The 13,462-nt window shown below is 36.1% G+C and overlaps 1 protein-coding gene across 1 annotated transcript; it reads right to left on the bottom strand.

Moving 5' to 3' along the window:
• Positions 1 to 1,155: 1,155 nt before the first annotated feature.
• LOC121647036 (probable E3 ubiquitin-protein ligase HERC3) lies at positions 1,156 to 13,462 on the bottom strand. The gene is made up of 23 exons (XM_041996171.1): positions 13,184 to 13,462; positions 12,971 to 13,091; positions 12,807 to 12,883; positions 12,423 to 12,644; positions 12,243 to 12,334; positions 11,372 to 11,502; positions 10,382 to 10,506; positions 10,045 to 10,121; positions 9,849 to 9,967; positions 9,642 to 9,701; positions 9,452 to 9,557; positions 9,176 to 9,368; positions 7,721 to 7,866; positions 7,488 to 7,610; positions 7,287 to 7,385; positions 6,295 to 6,462; positions 6,063 to 6,203; positions 5,784 to 5,953; positions 5,607 to 5,670; positions 5,450 to 5,520; positions 3,737 to 3,920; positions 3,550 to 3,652; positions 1,156 to 2,094 (listed from the first exon to the last, which is right to left on the bottom strand). Exons 1-23 carry the CDS (start codon positions 13,398 to 13,400, stop codon positions 1,877 to 1,879), a joined length of 3,027 nt encoding a protein of 1,008 aa, XP_041852105.1. The 5' UTR covers positions 13,401 to 13,462; the 3' UTR covers positions 1,156 to 1,876.

The following is a 13,462-nucleotide window of genomic DNA, read 5'->3' as shown; positions in this document are numbered from 1 at the left end:
TTCTTTGTGGCCCCTTTTTTTTTTTTTTTTTTTTTTTTTACTGATCCCTTTCTGTCAGTTATGTCAGTATTTATCTAAATTAGCACCTTTGCATGGCCAGATTAGCTGTCTCTGTGTTAGGTCCTTTTATTCTGTTTGGTCAGTATCTTCATGGTCTTCTTCCTCTTCTTTCCGAAATTGTTTCTTTCTTTCTTTCTTTTTTCAGTTTTGGTAATTTGCTTATTTGTTTTTGTTTGTATGTTTGTTTGCATGCACTCGTGATGGGTTTTTCTCTTTGAGTATTTAATCTCTGTGGCCGTTTTCTGTGCTTTTCCCCTGCAAAAATTTGTTAAGAGAAACATTTATCTTTCCTGTCATAATTATATAAATGTGAGTGTAATTGGGTTTGAGTCTATTTATTTCACTAGATATCAGCAGCATTCTCATTCAGTATATGTGTTTTTTAAACATGGTTTTATTTCTCTCTGGTTTTGATGTCTCCAGTATTGTTACTGTGTAGCTGCATCAGTCTGCAAGATGATCTCATCCCTGTTGCTCTTTGTTTCATGTAGTTGCCAGTCCACCTATCAACAGAATAATGGCGCCATCTTGTGGTTAGTCTTTCTTTTTCTTTCTTTCTTTCTTTCTTTCTTTCTTTCTTTCTTTCTTTCTTTCTTTCTTTCTTTCTTTCTTTCTTTCTTTCTTTCTTTCTTTCTTTCTTTCTTTCTTTCTTCTAATTCTTCTGCTGACATGCAGCCAAGGAAATATTTGTCATTCTCTCTTCACATACACATTTTCTAAATCTATGTATGACTTCTTCACATACTTAAATGTTATTATTTCACAAAATATTTCAGCTGTGATTGTAAATCAAAGAAATCTTGTACTTCTTACAATACTAACATGGTGTTGTTCACATATCTCTGTACATCTTTATTAGTTCCAAGATAATGTCCTTTTGAGTCGATTAGACTTAGTTTTAGACTCATAACCTGCCGTTTTATTTTTCTTCTTAAACATATATGTATGTATGTATGTATGTATGTATGAATGTATGTATGTATGTATGTATATATATATATGGAGGGTTGGGGGGTGCTTTTTTAGGTTTTGTCGACTATAATTAAACTTCATAATTCACATTTCAAGTTAAGAAAAAGATAAAATGTGTTGTTTTTGTTCCACAGAGGTCATTGAGTTTATTTCACTTTGACGCCATCTAGCGGCCATATCCGGAATGACACAGTTTCAGACAGTGACATTTTACTCCTTCATCTCCATCACATAAAAATAATATACAGACAGTAACAATCTTTCATATCTTTCAAATTTTTGGACAAAATTTGTTTTAAAATATAAAATATGTGCTTAACTTGAGTATCATGTTTACATTAAATGGTTTGAAGGAAATCTCAGAGTGCAGCATGGAGGGATTCTTGACACACCATATTTTCAGTGCTTAAACAAGTTTCAAAACATTATTTAAGAGAATGAGATGTTTGTAGGCTAATGTGTAACGTACTAAATTACATAAACCAAACTAAAGAAGAACCCCTAAAATATACAGAATAACCAAACCTTTCTTTTAATAAAATATGTCTTACAAAAACGTCATGTAATAACATAGCTGGAATGTATTAAACTCAGTTAGCTGTGTAAAATAAACTAGTATATAAATTATTCTTATCACATAACAATAATGTTTTTCTTTCCCTGAGAACACATAAAATAAACATAATTTTAAATAATCACTTGAAGCTGAAAGAAAAAAGCAACACAGAAACATAAGGTGACTTCAGCTTGTGTCAGTAATGGGAAGTTTCTTTTTTTTTTTGGTGTTTGATAGACAGTGTTTTGACATATACAGAATGACATATATACAATAGCTTCTTCATTCTCACTTCCAGAATCCGCTTTCTGGGTTCAGAGCCGCCATCAGTCTGTCTCTCATTATCTCCTTGGTTGAGTAAACAGGTAGTTCCATAATAAAGTGACATGTCAGGGACTCGGGGAAGTGCTGATCGTGGGAGCCGCTTAAAACTAGTTTCTCTCGAACTTTCATCCTCATTTTGCTCATGCCGAGAACAGGGGCCCTTCGAGATCCAGTCACGAACCCTGAAAAACAGCAGGAAGAAAACGGTCACTCTTTCAAATAATCTGTGAGACAGCAACACCTGATTTGGATCTTTGCTGAATATATTCATGCAGCTGGATAAATTAAGATGACTAATTTTATGTCTAATCTTAACTGGCATTGACAAAAAAAAAAAACTGAAAAAAAAACAATCTAAAATACAGAAGAGTGTGGAAAACATTCCCCTTTCCTTATTCCAAAGGAATTAAGGTGATAATTAGCAGCTAGGTGTTGCTAATAATCTTAACTTACTTGTAGAAAATAAAGCATTCATCTAAGAAAATAGAATTTTGTTGCTGGTAAGGGTTATAAGGCCATTTCCAAACTTTTTGGAGTTCATCTTTCTACAGTGAAAAGACTATTCACAAATTGTAAAGAATCGAGACAGCTGCTAATCTCCCCAGGAGTGAACATCATTCCAGTAAGTTCAGCTCAAGGACAGAGTCGTACAATGCTCAGACAAACTGCAAAACAACCCAAGAGCCTCTGAAAGAGCCTTTAAAAAAAAAACAAAACAACAACAACAAAAAAAAAAAAACAAGAAAACAAATTTGCCTTGTCTGGAAGAATTGCAAAAAAAAAAAAAAAAAAAGAAAAGAAAAAGAACAAAATAAAAGAAATAAAAAATTAAATTCTTCTCTCTAAAAGAACGAGGCAACAAGCACAGGATAGCAAAATGGAATCTGAACAAACCACAAAACTTCTAGAACAAGGTCCTTTGGACAGACCAGACCAAAGTGGAGATGTTTGGACAGAACGCACAGCAGCAGGATTTCATGAACTCCACTGTATGGTCATCTGTCTGACAGCTAAAACTCGAGTAGAACTGGCTCATGCAATATTACAATGATGCCAAACACAGCAGCAAATCCACAACAGCATGGCTGAAAAAGAAAATAAACAAGGCTTCAACTGGGTTTAAATGTTGTGGGACTAGATCAGTTTAATGCTGGGACACCAACCAGCTCAGAGTTTTGAACATCACCTGGTGGTCATGTGTTCAGCTGCTGTTGCGAAGGAAGATGATGATAAGACATTCAATCAAGCTCTATTTCTAAATCTCTTTTCATAATAGAGTTTAAAAACCTTAAATGCTTTACATAAAAACAGAAAACAGAAATGGCATAGAATAAAAACAATGATGAAAAATAAAACCACATCACACTTTACCCATCGAGCCCCTCCGCCTCCCACTTCCCCCATTAGCCACAAGTCCACGAGACATGCACACAGACATATAAAATATGATTTAAAAAAAACAACAAAACAAAAATCCAATCGTGTTCACCAAAAGCATCGTCTTAATTCTCACTGAAAGTACATTTTTACAACCCTGCTGCAGAATCAGCGGACGTGTTGATGACGACCAGTAAGGCTACTGCATAAGTCTGAAGGTGGTTCAGCAATTCATAGTTATTATGTGAGACTGTACTTACACAGAAAGTCTTTCTTCTGATCTTCAGTCAGTTCTTCAAAAACCTCCCAAAACATTTGCACGGTGGGGTGTCCGAGATAGAAACTCCCATCATACAGTGTGTTCTGTGCACAGTGAAGCAGTGTGTTACAATGACATTACATCTCAGCAGCAGAAACTGCAACAGGAGGGGTCTTCGTTGGATGTACCTGCTTGAGCTTTGCCCATTCGTAGACATCTTGGCCCACCAGGACTTCTCGCAGCTCCTCAGGCTGAAACAGCTTCACCAGATCTTGGTCACACACCTGAAAGAAGCCTCGCTTGAACTCCTGAAATGTTTTCTCCACTGATGTGTTGAAGACATAGTTGATGTAGGCATCCACAAACTCCTCCCTTTTAACAGAAGTTTACAATCAGCCAACATTTCAATGTACTGTGTGCAGGTGGAAATCAGTATTTTGGGTCATAATGTTATCAGAGGCTTTAGCAGTTCCAAAGAATGGGCATCTTTAAAACTTTACAATAGGGGGTCACAAAAATAGGTTTAGTTTCTCAGTAACTATTGAGAAACTACTGAGGAACGAATCCAGGCCTAATTGTTCATTAATGATTACCAAAGCTTTTCATTCTTGTGAAATCTGACAATTAGCTAATGATTATTTAATGATTACTTAATGGTCAGTTAATCATAACATGACTAGAAACTTTACCCGAGACTGACTGCTAATTAATCATTGAAAACAAACTTCTCATCAAATACTTATTACGTAAGTTATTAATGAAGGATTCCTTAATGATGAGTAAATATTTGGGAATCACCAGTGCTTACCTCTTTCCTGGTGAGTGGTTCAGATTCACCAGCTAGACAATAGACCCAAATCTAACAATTCCTTTTAAGTACTCGCTTAAACATCATTAACTAAAGCTCTTGAATAACAGTAGTTTTCTGTTACTTCGTTATCAGCTTATCATTCTATAAGTTTTTGTGGCCCCAGAAGTAAAGTGAAAATACTGAGAACTTTTACATTTCCCAGCATTATTGCCTGGTTAGGTTTCCAGTCATTATGAACTTAGTCGGCTTGACTATTGTAACAGTGTTTCTACAGGTTCTACCTAAAAAATCATTGCACACCTGCAGCTTATTCAGAACTCTGCTGCTCGAGTCCTCACTGAGACCAAGAAAGAGGATCACATCAGTCCAGCGCTGAGGACTTTACACTGGCTGCCTGTTTGTCAGAAAATAGACTTTAAAGTTCTGCTGCTGGTCTATAAAGCTCTGAATGGTTTAGGACCAAAATACATCAGTGACCTCTTGACCCAGTATGATCCTACCAGAACCCTCAGGTCATCTGGATCATGTTTCTTATCAGTTCCCAGAGTCAGAACCAGACATGGAGAAGCTGCATTCAGCTTCTATGCTCCACATGTCTGGAACAAACTCCCAGAAAGCCTCAGATCAGCTGAAACACTCCAAGTTAAAGACGCACCTGTTCTCTGCTGCATTTCACTAGTTTTTATTTAGAAGTCCAGATCTGCATCTAGTTCTTTTACGTTGAAATCTTAACTTTATTTTTTAGCTGAGCTTTATTTCTTTCTGTTTTTATGTAATCAATTTGATCTTTTTTAATGTTTGTCTTTCTAATACACTTGTATTTTTTTCTTCACCTTGCTGTAGCATTTTTATGTCACATGTGGCTGTATATATATATATATATACATATATATATATATATATATATATATATATATATATATATATATATATATATATTACCACTTTTTCCTCAGTTTACATTTTGTCTCAGGATATGTAGAATTTACACAGTAATATAAGTTTTAGAATTTAGTGTTTTGATTTTTTTGTGTCATGGGAAAAACAGAAAATGTCCAGCTATTCTGGAGCAGTCCTTTTTCAGACTTACTTATTTTGGCTTGTGACCGGCTTTTTTGGATTTTGGGGATCAAGTTCAACCTCTGCTTTATCCCAGTCAATCTGAAAAGAGTAATGATGATGTGAATGTGAGCTTTGAAACATTATGCTCTTATTAGACTAATAGCTTGTCATCTTTTAAAACCAACCGAAAAGTCCATGTACTCGTTTTCTAGGTCATCATCTTCATAGTTTATGATGTACTGTAGACTCCTTAAAAATGAACAAAACATGTTATTCTGCATGAGCAGTGATTGTTTTTAGTGGAATATATATTCTGATCTTTATAATTACTGAATAAGTTTCTAATAAATAGAAATTCTTACCGTCCAACAACAGGACTGAACTCCAACATGTCTTCCAGTGTCGGTTCCACATCCAGCAGCTTCTTGAAGAGAGCAAGAGGGAACGAAAGGTGTATGATAGAGGTGTTGTACAAAGCCAACCCACACAAAAACCCAAGCAGGAAGAAGTTTGTTCGGTCCTCTTCTGTTGCCTGTATGAACAACAGAAAACCACAATAAATACCTGAAATGACATAAAATTCCATCATAACTTGTCATGTCTGGCAGGAAATCCAGTAATTCAGAAATAATCTGACTTACTCTGGAGGAGAACCAAGCCAGTGTTTTGGAGTCGTTGAGCATAAACATCCCAGATTTAGTTGACAAAAAGTTGTGAAACAAATGGTGAAAAAAGTCTTTCTTGTAGACAGCTGTGACTTTTGTGTCTCCATCAAAATAGACCTGAGACATAAAGAGTTAAATATTCATAGATAGCAGCAGACATTTGTGGCCTGGCTAAATTTTACCCATCTGGACACAATCAGATACTCACCACTAGTGGTTTCTTGAAGTCAGACTGACTGAGAGCATCAGACAGCTGTATGAAGGTGTCCTCCAAAAGTGATGCTCTCCTCAGCCTCAGCTCAAAATAAGTAGGATCTGACTGGGGAACCCATCCATAAGGCCACATGAAAACCATCTTTGTATTCTGATGCTCTCTCTATGAAACAATAAAAAAAAATCAACATATTCTTAATTATCTGTGTGTATAATTAATGAAGTTTGTTAATTCTACTGACAATTGTAGTGGAATTTTATTATTGAAGGTCACACACTAAGTGAGAATCAAACAAAGTATTACACAACACAATTACCCCACAAACTATTACCTTCTGAATTTGTTGCAGCAGATGGAAAAATAATTCCCTGTTTACTAATTCTGCATCTGTTGAGCATTATTTTGTTTTATTCAGATTAACCTTAATGTCATAGCTTGGAGCTAAATGTGTATTTTTACAACTGTAATAGTAAACAGTGAAAAAGAAGTGACACAATGAGCTGAAAAATGCCTAAACGTTGTAGCTCTACACAGTTGGGTCCAACAGCAGGTATCTGTACTGACCCCTTTCCCTGTTACACATTGTTTGATATATTCAGACCAAAACCATTTACATTTCACAAATTGTTCAGGTTTCAGAGTTGTTCAGGTCCAAACTGCACTTGCAGGGTCAGTATAGTTATTTTTTACTGTTTGTCTCTTTTAAATGCAGTAGAGAAATATTGTGACAATCCTGTAACAATGTGCACAGTTTAAAAACACAAAAAACAAACCAATACAACCGAAATAAGTAAGAATTGTGAAGGATTTTGAAACAAAAGCTGAGATGATGAAACCCCTACTATTGCACAAATTAGCACATGTTTGCAGGAAGACTAAACAAAGATGTTTTTTGCAGGCCTAAAATACTGAAATACATGTACATTAAATTAAATTAACAAGACAAAACATAAATATGAGTAAAATTAAGTTTGTGTTTCAGTTACCTGAGTCCATAGTGCATTGGTGCCAAAAACCACTAACTTTGAGTGCAGATCCATCAGAAATGCGAAGCTGCACAGCATGAGAGGTGCATCATTCACACCCTTAAAAAGTAAAAAAAAGAAATTACTAAAATGTGTGAATGCAAAAGAACAAAACAAAGAAAAAACAACAACAACAGCTGGAGAAAAGCAGGGATAACCTGCCTTTTTCTGTTTGTTTCCATTCATTTTCAACATTGAACGCCAGAGCTGCAGATCATCTTGAAGAAACTGCTGGTTCATCTCGCAGCAAAAAGTCTTTTCAGGTATTTCTGTCTTCCTGTTGGCCTTTAAAACAGTTCATGTTCATTAGATGAAAGACTGGCAGAAAACAATCACCTATTAAAGATGATTTTGTGGAAAATGTGAGAAGGATTAGGTGTGGGATTGATACTAACATTGTGCATATTCTGGAGGATTAGAAGGATGTTTCTGACTGAGTTGCGAGGAATCGGCACAAACGACATGAATGCTGAGAGAGCTGTTTTCCACACATTCACATGCTTCACCATCGTGGACGGCAACAATGACGACCACCAGTTTCCTACGTTAACGAGAGAGCATTTCATAACCTGACACCAAGAATGTGAACTTGGAGGTCTATATCAGAATAAAAAGTTTATTTATATTTCTTGTATTTAAATGGAATCATTTAAACAGATGCCCCAATTAAACTTTTTTTTTTATAACTTTAGAAGGGAATAGGTGAGTTTCATGGAAGCATGTTGCATTCACTTGAAAAATATTTTAATGACTTAATTATTTCTTTTTTCCTGCTATTTTTCATTATATTTCTGTATTTGTGGTGTAATGCTTTGATTTAGTTTGTTTCAGAAATATTTTATCTTTTGCTAAACACTTTTTTAAAAGGGTTATAAAAATAAAATAATTATTATTATTATTATTATCTGCCTAAGAACTATGTACGACTATGATTTGTGCACACTACATACTGTGCGAGAATAACAACCCTGGTTTGTACTTTTAGAATAACAGTTGAAAATGAGTATAAATTACTAATGAAAGGTGTTGGAGTGACATAGAAAAATGAGGAATGTTGAAGTGCGGTATCTGGAACTGCACAAACTCCATAAAGACTATGATGGAAAGCAAACTTATAAAGCAACAAGCACTGGCTCAGTTGTCTTTTTAATTTCACTGTCAAGTTAAAGGTCTAAAGCAAAATGATAAATAGTCCAGTGAAGCTAAAACATAACCTATTTCTTGTCCATATTATGCAAGCTTTACTTTGTGTTAAAAAAAAAAAAAAAAAAACAATCAGTACAATTCAGAAAAGTATAACTTCTTTTTATAGAAAACATTTAGTTTACTCAGAAAAAAAACTGTAAAAAATTTTTTAATGGAATATTATTTTGCCATTTTAGAAAAATCAGAGCTTTTTTAATTTTAATTTTTGTAAACTTAAATGGTTTAACTTTTTTTTATGTCAACCACTTTCTTTCTTTCTTTCTTTCTTTCTTTCTTTCTTTCTTTCTTTCTTTCTTTCTTTCTTTCTTTCTTTCTTTCTTTCTTTCTTTCTTTCTTTCTTTCTTTATTTATTATAAAAATCTTAATTACAATAAGTTACATCAACATAAACTCTTGTGTGTTTTATTGTGCTGCTCACCAGAAGTGGAAATATTTACATGAGCTGAAAGCTTGATTACTAGTGAATGTATTTTACCTTCTTATTGCACATTTATACAACAAACACATTTTTTCTTACATTCAGTACCTTATTAACAACTAACAATCTTAAAACCAATAAAGCCGTTTGGTTGATGCACTAAGCTACTGTATACAGAGACATCATCACACTGACGGATTATGAGAAATGCAGCTTGTTACAGTACCTAAAGTCTGAAGGCTTTCAGCAGGGAGTTTTTGTACCGTGGCAGCAATTTCCTCAACAAGCTTTGTGCTCTGTTTTCGTTCCTTCTGCATCACACAAAGCAGCTCATTGAGAATCAGAAAGACTCTCAACCCTTCGACTCCCACTGGTCTCTTATCAAGAGAGGAAAGCAGCTGCACAACAGCAGCTTCCACCTGTAGATACGTCATAAATCATCAACAGTGGGTGAATACATCTTAAATGTTGTGTAAGTCTACGTGTTAGTTCATGCTCATACCTCTGCTAAAACATCATCTTTCTTCACCAGTTTCTTAAAAGTCCTTTTTGCGAGTGACAGATCCAAGCCGGAGTAGTTTGGTGAAGTCTGGAAATGCTTGTCATTTCTAAGAGGAATAACATTACATTATTCCCAATATTCCAGGAGATAAGAAGAAGTGGTAATCTTTCTGTTAGTATGTGCTGCTTACCTGTAGTCGAGGAAGCTTTGATTCAGGAAGGATGCAGAGGAAAACATCTTATGAATTTTCCTGTGAAGGTTTCATGATCTAAGTTAATAACACTTAGAGTGCAATGCGAATAGCTTTCAGGTCAGATTGTTGACTGCATTTAAAATAATCTGCTTAGAAAACCAATTTCATCCAGAATAAGAACAGCCACCACTGGAGTACACTTACTGCTTTGTCTCTTTCCATGCCTTTGAACCGCATTCAGAACTCCACTTGTCAATCATATTTTCAATCGGCTGCAGGGTTGCCTTGTTCTTTGTGCCACTGTTCGATCCTTTGTGAGTGTCCTGTGAATAAAACAACAATGTCTATGTTGGATTCATAGAAACAACTCACACCTCCCACAATAATATTTTTACACTACCTCGTTAGGCACGCATGTTGCGAAAGAACTGTCTCCTTCTGCATAGATATTCTCAATTATCTGACCATTTGAGGCACCTAAGGTAACAACGTAAGAAAGATATCAATATTTTTTTTAATTCATTAGTTGTGCTTTTAGATTTTCTGAATTCCAGACGTGAAAATAATCTCAACATGTTAAGTGGTGTATAAATGCATAAATATTTTCTTAGGCGTTCTTAAAATATTTAAATTTCTAATTATCAGATTTAGCAAACATTTCACAAGTAGTGTAACCAGCTGATGCTTATCCTTAGTTCACCCATATCCATCTAGTATATAAGTGTAATTGTATTTACTCTGTGGCATCTGGACAGGTAGTGGCACAGACGGATGACTCTCCTCTCCACGTCCCAGCTGCTCTTGTTCATTACACCCAAATGAGTAAACTTTCATGGAGTCAGTCAGCACTAACGTGTGATATCTGATGGAGAAATAATAAGAGCATAAAAACACTATTTTTGATGGTAACAAACACATTTCCTAAATGGTTATTTCTCTCTACTATAGCTAAAGGAGCATTCTCTAAATTCTTGATGGAGCTCTGCATCATTGAAAAGCTGGTGATCTGTGGTCTGTTGGGTTATAGTTGGGTTTGTCTTTTGGTTTTAAGTTCTGATTGTATCTTCATCTAGCTTGCTTCCCGTTTTATTGAGTAGAAGTTTCCCTTTCGTGTTGTCAGGTAACTTTACTTTCTGTTCTCCTGGTTTCTGTTTACACATTGCCACGCCTGGTCATCATTGATGATAAGTTCCCCTTGTATTTACACCTCTTGGATTTTGTTTCACCTGTCCACTTCCTTGTTGTCAGTCTTCCATGTTCCAGTTTTTATTTATTTATCTTTTTATTGAACCCCTTGCCTTAGTCCATATATCTATTTTTTTCTTAATTTATGTTACATTACAGTCATTTAGCAGACACTTTTTTCCAAAGCGACTTACAGTAGGTAGGCAGTAGCATTAAAAGTCTTGCCTACAGACCCAACTGGAAGGTGTTAATATTCGCTTCTGTGGGAATTGAACTCTGGTCTCCTACATGGGAGCTCATGCCAACTGAGCTAACCAGCCTAACAGATTTGGTAGTTTTAGTCATGCCCTTGGTTATCCTGCTGTGGTACCTGCCTCCTGCATCAGCTTGCGTTTGGGTCCTTCCATCTTCACACACTGTGGCAATTATTTTCTTTCTCTTTAACATTTTGAATGAACTTGAGACTCAGAATTAGTCTGGTGGACTGATTTAAAATCCATATGCACAGCAAAGCAGTGCTCTAAAGAACAAAGTTCCACTACCTTCCACATGCCGTCTTGATGACCTTTGCCCCCCACAGCTCTGCAACAAGCCGAGGACGGAGTTCATCTTGTAACGAGTTGTGTCCAAGCTGCCCGTATTCACCAGAGCCACATGTAAACACTGCACCATCCTGAAAGCAGGAAAACTTCGGTTTGGAATCCAGAAATATGAACTTAAAACGATGGATTAAGAAACTTCCACCTGGCAAGATCTCTAGAATAAGTCAGACTGCATAACTAAAGCACATAGAATTCTTTAAATGAAATTGAAAAACAAACCTTTCAATCCATCTAGTTATCTGTAGATAATAACAAAGAGACCTAAAGCTAAATATGTCTCTTGCATCCAATTACAATGAACTCATTCTGGATTAAGACAAAATTGTCCTTAAAGTTAGCTGATCTTTACTTCAGTTAAATCAAATAATCTTTCTATGAAAACACAAGATTCCCCATGTCCATGGAAAGGAAAAAAAAGTATAATTTTCTGTAAAAATACAACATTATTAAACTTTGATCAGCAGTTTTGATGTTGGAGATACAATTTTCTGTCTTTGGACATGAGTGTGTATGTGTTCTGAGTCTTGTTATTGTCTTATTTGTCCTCATTTTCTTTTAACTTTAAATAAAAATCCTATAACTTAAACCGAGCCTTTGCCTGCTCTGAATGGATAATAGGTGAAAGAATATTTTGTTCTGAGGCAGTTTTACTGTAAAATTTGCACTAATGAGGACGAGAGCATGCAATCTGATAAAATTGTTTATAGGTGCTCATACATATTAACTGACATCTCTGAATATTTTAAAAGTTATATTTTTTTATAAGAAAAGCATGAATTGTAAAATTCACTCACTGACTCTGTTGACAAACCTTTGTTAAAAATGCTGCGTGATCTTTTCCACAGGAAATATTAACAGTTTTCTTCATGTTCAGATAATGAATAGGAGCAGGTGTATGTCTGTCTGTAGGAAAAATATGACATTAAGGTTCAGGAGCCATGCATAGAAAAGAAACCTGAGCATTGAACTGTTTGTGGTTTCATTGCTTTACCTTCTGTGTCTCCCAGTCCGAGCTGTCCACGGTCGTTTCTGCCCCAACCGAGCACTCCTCCAGACACAGACAGGGCGAAGCTCTGCTCTCCTCCTGCTGTGATCTGAACCAGAGGGATGGCCGACAGGGATCGGAGCTGTTGGGGTGAAGTGACTTGAGCATTTCTGTTCCCCAGACCCAGCTGGCCTCTAGAATCCTGGCCCCATGTGTAGACCTGACCACCTGCAGCACAAAATCACACTTTTCCAACACTCTGGCCTCATAATGTTTCATCATCTTTTATATTATAAATGCATTATTATGACAAATCCAGGTGTAGCTGGACTTTAAGATAGCTTGTGTCATGTTTTAACACCTGTTTATCAGTATGTTATTTTATTTTACCTTTGGTCAATGCAAGGGTATGCTGACTTCCACACGCAACCTGAGCTACTGGGATGTTACACAAAGCTTTTGGAGGCCTAAAACAACAGAAACCAGTTTTAAAACACTTGTTCTACGGCTATCAAAGTGGGTTATGATGAAAAGATAGCGAGATTAATCCTGACCTGGGTGTATAAGGACTGTTTGCTGTGTCCACGCAGAAAACTGTGCCTCTCTCAGAGAGCAGAGTTACTTCATCATCACTACAACTCACAGCCTCAATCTTCTCTTTACATTCCACAAACTCTGCAATTACACAAAGCATAGAAACACAACTTAAAGGTTTAAAATTAAAGCTTAATTTCTCGTAAGAGATCACATTAAACACAGATGCTCACTCTGTTTTCCTCTCACTCTTCTCCCATCTGCGTTCTCATTTGTCCGGATGATGGAAACTTCTCCATTCGCCTTGATGAAGGCGAGCACTCTGCGACCTGCAGACAGATCTGCGATGTGGAAACTGAAGTTTAAAAGCTGAACTCCATCACCGGTTGGGACATTTGAGCCCTTTTTCAGTCGAAAGCTCTGCCGGTAGTCCTCTCCCCACGCGAACATCTTGGTTAATGCCGCTCTGCAGAGATCAGTTGCTTATCATGACTCAGCTGCCAGAAACGAAA

This window comes from Melanotaenia boesemani, chromosome 10 (assembly GCF_017639745.1).
Source record: "Melanotaenia boesemani isolate fMelBoe1 chromosome 10, fMelBoe1.pri, whole genome shotgun sequence".
Lineage (NCBI taxonomy): Eukaryota > Metazoa > Chordata > Actinopteri > Atheriniformes > Melanotaeniidae > Melanotaenia > Melanotaenia boesemani.
This window is presented reverse-complemented; position numbering and strand designations above follow the sequence as displayed.